Source organism: Glycine soja, chromosome 16 (assembly GCF_004193775.1).
Source record: "Glycine soja cultivar W05 chromosome 16, ASM419377v2, whole genome shotgun sequence".
Classification (NCBI taxonomy): domain Eukaryota; kingdom Viridiplantae; phylum Streptophyta; class Magnoliopsida; order Fabales; family Fabaceae; genus Glycine; species Glycine soja.
Genome location: NC_041017.1, coordinates 392,237 through 400,348, shown reverse-complemented (window position 1 = coordinate 400,348; position 8,112 = coordinate 392,237). Strand labels below are relative to the sequence as shown.

General features: G+C 32.5%; 1 protein-coding gene across 1 annotated transcript; it reads left to right on the top strand.

Annotated features, from left to right (window-relative positions):
- Positions 1–3,858: 3,858 nt before the first annotated feature.
- On the top strand, positions 3,859–7,610 carry LOC114390657 (nuclear transcription factor Y subunit A-3-like). The gene is made up of 5 exons (XM_028351471.1): positions 3,859–4,985; positions 5,353–5,501; positions 5,578–5,652; positions 6,646–6,813; positions 7,025–7,610. Exons 1-5 carry the CDS (start codon positions 4,730–4,732, stop codon positions 7,334–7,336), a joined length of 960 nt encoding a protein of 319 aa, XP_028207272.1. The 5' UTR covers positions 3,859–4,729; the 3' UTR covers positions 7,337–7,610.
- Positions 7,611–8,112: the final 502 nt, after the last annotated feature.

Below are 8,112 nucleotides of genomic sequence, written 5' to 3'. Positions count from 1 at the left end.
TCTCCCTTGAGAGCTTATGTTATAAGAACAAAACTTATTAGAAATGTGGTAAATCCAACAAAATGAAAATAAAGACGGTTGCAGTTGTGTGGTTGCACTAAAAAACATTGGTGGCAACCAATAAAGGCCCTTAGATGCGACGCGTATTGTTCACTCGCCAGAGATGTGTCACGCGTCGTGTGCATGAACTTCTTTCATCAAAAAAGGTCCTTGCGTGTGGTCGTTGTGGCAGTGTTTTGAGTTGGTTGTGCATGCGGATAACATGATATTCTTGAAAGCTTGTTGATGCAAACCAATAAGAGGGTGGTGTACAAATGTGTTTGTGTGAGGGATGTTGGCGAACATCATTGTGGAAGTGGATTTTGAAATAGCCAGCCAAATGAAGGTGTTGAGAGGGGTGTTTGGTTTCAAACTGAGCCAAACAGTCTAAAGGTCAGCCAGAAGTAGGGAATGGTAGCGGAGGAGCTGCCGAATAATGGGTCTCACCGAAAACGACGTCACATGTGAATTTTTGAAGAGCACGTGGGTTACACGCGTTGGAGAGAGGAGGCGCGAGCAAAGGAGTTATGCATCGTGACTCTATTTTAGACATCATTAGCAAAAGGGATGGGTGGCGATGGCCAAACGGCGGATGCAAGTGTTGCAGGTACTTATTCACCCGAAAAAGAAAAAAGATGTGCATGGAGGCACATGCAGCAATGGCTGCCCGATGACCAACGTGGAGGTCATTGATGGTAGGATGCCAAGTAGAGAGGTCCATCGGAAACTTGATAAAGAATGATAGAAGAAAGGTAGCGAGCAAAAGTTCCCAATGAGAGACAATTTTTCCTTTTTCCCTCAACCTAACTCTGATATCATGTAACCGTGTTTTAGTGTAATGTTGTGTTGTCTTTTCAAACCACATCAAATACTCTTATTTATAATTAGTGAGGTTTACAAAATAAGAATTAAATAATGAGTAATAAGGAAAATAGTCTCATAGTTATAATTAAAACATATCAAATCATATATTTCACACATAGAATTAGGAGGTTGGAAAAGTGTAACGAAAATGATGGGTGTTCTAATTAGATTTATTGTATCTAAAACTAATAAATAAACTCAGTTGATTAAGAAAAATATAGTTATTACTATTTTAGTGGGAAGGGGCAGAAAGAAAGGGGATAACCATATGCTAAGTTGTGTAAGTTAGTAATTTTTGTTCGCATGACTGATCTAATTGGATAATTAAAATGCTCTTCATGAATCCGAAATCACATGACACCTTTAATGAAACAGTTAATAGATTCTCAAGATTCATTTTTTCAGGCTAAATTATCTTTTTAATCCCTTTTTCAGAATATTTATTTTTAGTCCTTGAATTATTTATTATATTTTTAGTCCAATTTTTTTCCATCCTTATTTTTAGTGCATGAACTTTTTTTATCCATGGACTAAAAGTATGGATGAAAAAAATTAAGGGAGTAAAAATAAAAATGATAAAAAAATTGAGGGACTAAAAATAAATAAAAAAAGTTCTAGGACTGAAAACAAAAAAATAAAAAGTTTAACAACTAAAAATATAATAAATCATTTTTGTATACTATTGATTGGGGCAGTTTTTATTGTTACTTTTTATTAACATTGAGGTTGTTAAGAAACCACTTCAAGAATTTAAATCAATGTTAATGTTGTAGCTCACGAACAGTTAGAGCGGAGATTAAAAGAGGGATTCTATTTGTAGATCCCATTTTTCTCTTCGCACTGTTTCCATTTTATTTTTGTAATTTTTTTTTCTAAAAAACAATCTTGATATAACTATTTTAAATCGAGATTTAAGTACTCTTAAAATATTGAGGAACCACATAAAAGTCTTATGATAACCAATAAATTAAATCCAAAAGTTACACTTTAATGTTTTAGAAAGTTAATTAATTAGTTTCTTTATATTCAAAAATGTTTTTTCTAATTACACATATTCTTCTCTTTTTTTATAAATTTTTCCCCAAAATTCTATTACTAAAATTAGGGGATTTCCTCGAATACATGATATATATATACTTACTTGAAGCTACTATCTTTTATAGTTCTCACTTTCCTCCAATTTATACCCTGTCAAGTTTCAACTCGTATAATGTACAATGTACATTACTCTAGTCATTTTATAATTTTTCTCACAATTTCTCTTAAATCATACTTTACTAGAAGATTTATGTCTCTTAAACCATACTTTACTTTCCTACATTTTTGCCCTATGGTTCCTAATTCCAATTTAAATGCAATATAACAAGCGTAGTTCAAGTTCGTGGTCGCCTACCCTCGAAACACATCTTTGTCATACTTGAACCTAAATTCACAATGCCAAATTAAAGTTTAGATAGCAACAATGTTATTTGTGTCCAAAATTCATGAGTTTTGTTGAAGACTAATTTTTGTTAAAGAACTTTATTAACCACCTTTAATGAAATATTATTTTTCAATCACATTTTTTTCATTCACAAGACTTCAATTCAATATTTTACTTAAAAAAATTAAGTCTAATTTCACTTATATACTAGTATTTGAAAATGTAAACATATTTTGCAAAAAAAAAAAATAGGCACATAATTTTATTAAATATGATACTATGAATACATTAAGCAAATAATATAATTTTAACAAATCTCAACAAGTAAAAAGATACATAATAATTTATGTCACTCAAAAAATTACATGCAACAAATATTATACATAAGGTCACTTTAAAAAGAATATATACACACACAATATGAATATATAACTTTTTTATATAATTTTATTTCTTAAAAATTCTCTTTATTTTCCTCAAATGAATCACACCAATGGTATCAGCCAACAATAAGGAAGCTAGTGAACGAGGACAATGATCCCAAGAGAGGAAGTTATCATCATGGGAAGTGCCAAATTTCGCAAGTCAGTCCGCGCAGGAATTGGCCTCACGAAAAATGTGTTGCAGTTTGCATTCCAATCCAATTCCAATAGTTTGTGAATTGAAAGGATGAGAGTAAAACACGGATGAATTGGATCTGGTTAGAAAAAAAATGGAAAAGATGTGAAGTCCCAAATTAAATAAAAGAACAATTATAACTATACTCGGAGTTTGACACATAGATTAACAATGTAAAATTAAATATACAACAAGCACAAAGGAAAAACAAAATGTAGAGAAGAAGTTTTATAATAGTCTGAGTTAAAGGGCATAAGAGTTATTCTTGAAGAAAAAATGTTCTCACCGCATAGGTAGAAGAATTTGATTGTATTTCTCTTCTAATATACGATAACATGTTAGTCTCAATTATTTATATTTAAAGGATCTTCAAACCATTTTGAACACCAATTATCTTTATCTAAAAATATAATTTTTTTTAAGAACAAGAAGATAATAAATATAGAGGAAAATAATATTGTTTGTAGTGCCTAAAAAAAATATTTTTCCTCCTTGTGTGTATTGACTAAAGGAGAGAGATATATAGACATAAATCTTATATGCAACAACACAAAAAACTCTAAGTAAAAGTGTCACACCCTTTTGAACAATGGAAGGCAACTTGTAGAAAAAAAACTTGACAAACCAAAGTTACAACTAACTACTAAGGCATAACATAAAAAACTTGTAACATTACTTAAAAAAACATTGACCCATTAAAAAATACTTTATAGTTTTGTGGAATGGTAGTGCATCTATAATAAGGTAAGGCAGACAGACTTCTATTTGCTGATGGTTGATACCTTACTGTTGTCTTTGGCAATATTTTTGTTTCTTGTTTATGTAAATACTCTGGGAATTAACCATTTATGAATTGGAGCTTTCAAATTTGGCATTTTTTTTATGTCAAAAGTCTTAAAAAGGAAAGAACTCCTTTTCATTCAACCCCTCTCTTTTCTTTTTCTCTTTTTATCTTATCTTTTAATACCCTATTTTCTTTTCAATTTTTTAAAGGTTCACATGCTTTTTATCTTTCTATTGTTTTGTTGATTCAAGTTGTTTTTTGTTGGATTGCTTTGTAAAGACTATGAACTTGTTAATGATTCCTAGACTCATGCTTTTCAAAGAAATTTGTTAACTTTCTTATTATTGGCATGCCTTTATTATTGAATAAAACCAAAATTTTGGTGCTCCAATTTCATTTTAGACTCATGCTTCTTTCTTATTATTGGCATATTATGCATTTGTTTGCATAAAAGAAGCACCTGACTTTCGATAGGGTAATTTAGCTGTCGCTTAACACAGGATGATAAGTTGATTCAAGATTTGAAAAGATTAACCAGTATTTTTTTTAATCTCTATACCAAGTCCTTACAAGTATCTTATAGGAGCTTTTGCATGGCACTTCAGATGATCTGATTTCTATGCTTTCTAGTCTGTTTACAGGAAGTAATGTTTTTCTCTTCCATACATCTCTTTTTCAATACAGAACCGTGAGTTCATTTTCTGACCATACACATGCTTAGCACTAGCTGACTTGTCTTGTTTGTTTGTGCATGTATAAATTTAACATGTTCATTAATAGTTTGATATGTTTACATCATTTCAAATTCTCAAAATTCTTGCAGTTGCTTTGCATAGTTTGGTTGCTATTAATAATTGCAACAACAATCTGATAAGTATATGCCTCTTTGGGAAATAGTTGTTGATTGAGAAAAGGCTGTAGACTAATCCTGATTTTCAGAAATTCAGATCAGTGTATTATTTTTGCGACTCTAAGCAAGCCTTGATCCATAGTGGAAAACAATGAAGAACTTATGTGAGAAAGACTCTGGTCCTACCCATTTAACATATTATGCTCTTGGACGCACATCATGGGGAACTTCCTCTGAATCTGATGTGCAACAATCATCCATGTCCAAAAGTTTGAGCTTGAAAATAAGTGTTCTTCCGCAACAATGCCATAAGACCAAGCTGTTGAATTTTCAGTATCAAGATCGAGATTCATCTTCAACTCAATCATCCGGCCAGTCTTATCCAGAAGTTGGTTCAGCACAATCAGGTATTTGTAATAAAATCTTGTCTATATCTGTGTATCTGACTGTGCTTATTGCTTCATTTTTTTTGTTTCTATATCTGTATATCTTTTCTATTGTGAAGCTGCTACTGGAGTACTCTGGAATCTTTATGGTAAAGAAAAAAAAATGAAGTAATACAAATTTGTGATTAAGATGACATTGTGAAGTGATAGTAGTATCTTACATTAGACTGTGCTTGTAGTATAATAATGATACTGTGATAGCCATACCTGTAATGACATCATTTTTTTCTTTTCAGAAATTGGAGTTCATTTTAGTCCTCAGAATGTTTAATCAGTATCAGAAAACACGTGTTACTTCCTAATGAATATTTATGAATATATTCTTTAGGTCAAATTTCAGTGCAGTGTAGCAATTGTTCTGCTTGTTCAACACTTAACACAACTGGGGGAAAGAGTGTGGAAGGTGTCATCAGCTCAACTGTGGGGATTCAGGATTATACCTTCCCTCTTTCACAACTGTGTTACAACCAATCACTTGTGAGTAGATACGTGATTGTGTCTTAGTGGACTGAGATTATTTGCAAATCTTTTTCCTTATTATTTTACTTTTCAGGCTCATACTGCATTCCACTTTGCCGAGCCGTGCTTTATTGGCCTAGTAGCTGCTCCATATGCGCCACAGCCTAATGTAAGATAATAGAGTCTATTCATTTTTTTTCTCACTATTTTGTATTTTTGTCGGCTTGTCTCCAGCATAGTGAGTTAAAGTTTTATCATAAAAACAAATTGCTAAAAAATAACTGTATGACAGACTCATGGCATCAGATTATGCTTTATCTGGGAAGTACTTTGGTTAGATCTGGTATAACGAGGTCTTCACTTTGTAATTGCTCCATGTTGTGTGTTCTGACTAAGTTTGGTATAATGCTACTTTTTTTATCCTGATTTTGTTGAGAATAGGGTAAAGGTCTTTATGGAAAAGCCTGCTGCTCTTGTTATGTGTCGTTTTATTTTGATTGGAATAAATTCTGTGCAAAGCTTTCTGAGAGGCTTTCGGATAGATGTTATTGTGGTTGAATCCTGTTGATGCCTTTTTTTTATTTTATTTTACTTGAATAGTCCATAGTTCATACTCTCTCAAGATGTTCAGTTTATACATCCTTGGGAATCTTTTTAGTCACCCGTCTTTGCTTTATTAATTTTTACTATTTGTTGTGCGACTGATAGCTTGCCAACCTTACAGATTCTCTTAGTTCGTTAAGTATATTTTATGAAGAATCTTTTTTATTTAAAAATGTGTCTTAGCTTTTCCTTTGCACCTCCTTCGTTCTTATTCTTCCATTACTTTTATTATTTATTAAAATACTTTTTCTTATGGTGGGGTACTTGTTCCTTATCTTTGACTCAAGATATTCTTTATTATAAACTCAATAATCAGAGATGCAATCTTCACAAGACAGCATGGTTATTCTTGGAAAAAAGAATTTGGGCTCTCTTTAGATAATAGGGCCACACAAATACAATTGAAGCTTCAAGTATTTGGATTCTCATATGATGTGTTGGTTCTCTAATATAACTAATGACCTAAAGAATTTACATAATGCCTTGACAATTAAAGTGAGTTGCACGTTTGTAACACCAAGACTATATTCTGAAGCATATGCTATCAAAACCTGGGCAGATTAATGATGCTCAGCTAGTAGGAATGAGTCCTGCTCGAATTCCTCTGCCACCTGATCTTATTGAGGGGCCTATGTATGTGAATGCAAAGCAGTACCATGCTATTCTGAGACGCAGGCAGTATCGTGCAAAACTTGAAGCACAGAACAAACTCATCAAAGAACGGAAAGTAAGTGCATTTTTTTGTTTCCAAGAAATGCTAGCTAGCTTATTGATTGAAATTTATTACAAAGTACAAAATAAATTTAAATTTAAATTTAAATTTTAAACCAATAATAGAAAGAGTGTTAAAATGAATGTGTTGCTAGGCATTCTTGTTTTGTTTCCTCTCCCCTCTAAGGTCAATTTCTCTTAACAACACTATCATCGTTGTTCTGCAGCCATATCTTCACGAGTCCCGCCATCTACATGCACTGAAGAGAGCTAGAGGTTCCGGTGGACGCTTTTTGAATGCCAAAAAGCTCACTTCAGCGAACCATGGTGATTCTATAACAACATGTTCTGATGTCTTCCAGCAACATGAGTCAGACTTTAGGTTATGTGGTTACCCTTCTCGTATTGGAAGAAGCGTGCAGGGTTACTCGGTGGAAATCAACATCATCTATCAGTCCTTATGTGACAAACTTTTTTGGCACACTAGCAAGTGTTCCATAGGGAAGTCATCCTTGGCTCATTTACATTATTATGTCTGACTAATATGTTCATGTTAGTTAATTGTTTTGGAACAAAGATATAGACCTTTGCTAGATTTCAATTTTCCTATATTGTATATTTGGGCAAAGTAGCACATTTAACTGACTAGTCACAAACAATATTTCTTTTTTTGTTGATGTTACATTGGAAATTGTCTTTTTTGAGAACTAAGGTTTTGGTTGTGGTGTATGTTTTTATCTTTGCACACTGATGCTGTATTAATCTTGAGAGAAGATAGTGCCTTGGCTGCTGTTGTTGGTGTCTTTGCTAAAATAATTTGTGTTGGGTCTTTGTCGTTTTTTGCTTCGGCTTATTATACGGTTGATAAAGCCTCCACAACATTTTGGTGGATAGGTGTTATGAATAGAAGTTGCCACTTGTGTGAAGGTGCCAATATCAAAAGCATCTTCTGCTTTGCTAAATATCACTCCTCAATCGTGCCTTGCTTCACTTCCATGCCAACCCTTCTCCCTACCAACAATTTGATCACTTTATTTTTATGAAAATTATTTTCATATCTTATTAGAGAATAATTGAAAACAATATCGAATTAGAGGAAAAATTTTCCCCATTTTTTTTTAGTTTACTCGACACAGTCACGTTTATTCGTTCCGGCCTTTTTTAACAAATAAAATATTCACCTTAATTTTGAAGTATATAAACATAAGTTTATAAATATTCACCTTACTATATATGACAAGCTGGAATTGTGTCATTGCTGTCATGTGTCTAATATTTTTTTTTTTTGGTGAATTAAAATAAAGTCACTTGTCTA

Excerpts from the sequence above, each read along its gene's own strand:
- LOC114390657 (XM_028351471.1), top strand. The coding sequence starts at position 4,730 with ATGAAGAACTTATGTGAGAAAGACTCTGGTCCTACCCATTTAACATAT. Across the intron at positions 4,986-5,352 it reads AGTTGGTTCAGCACAATCAG|GTCAAATTTCAGTGCAGTGT; the intron begins GTATTTGTAATA and ends TATATTCTTTAG. Across the intron at positions 5,502-5,577 it reads TGTGTTACAACCAATCACTT|GCTCATACTGCATTCCACTT; the intron begins GTGAGTAGATAC and ends TTTACTTTTCAG.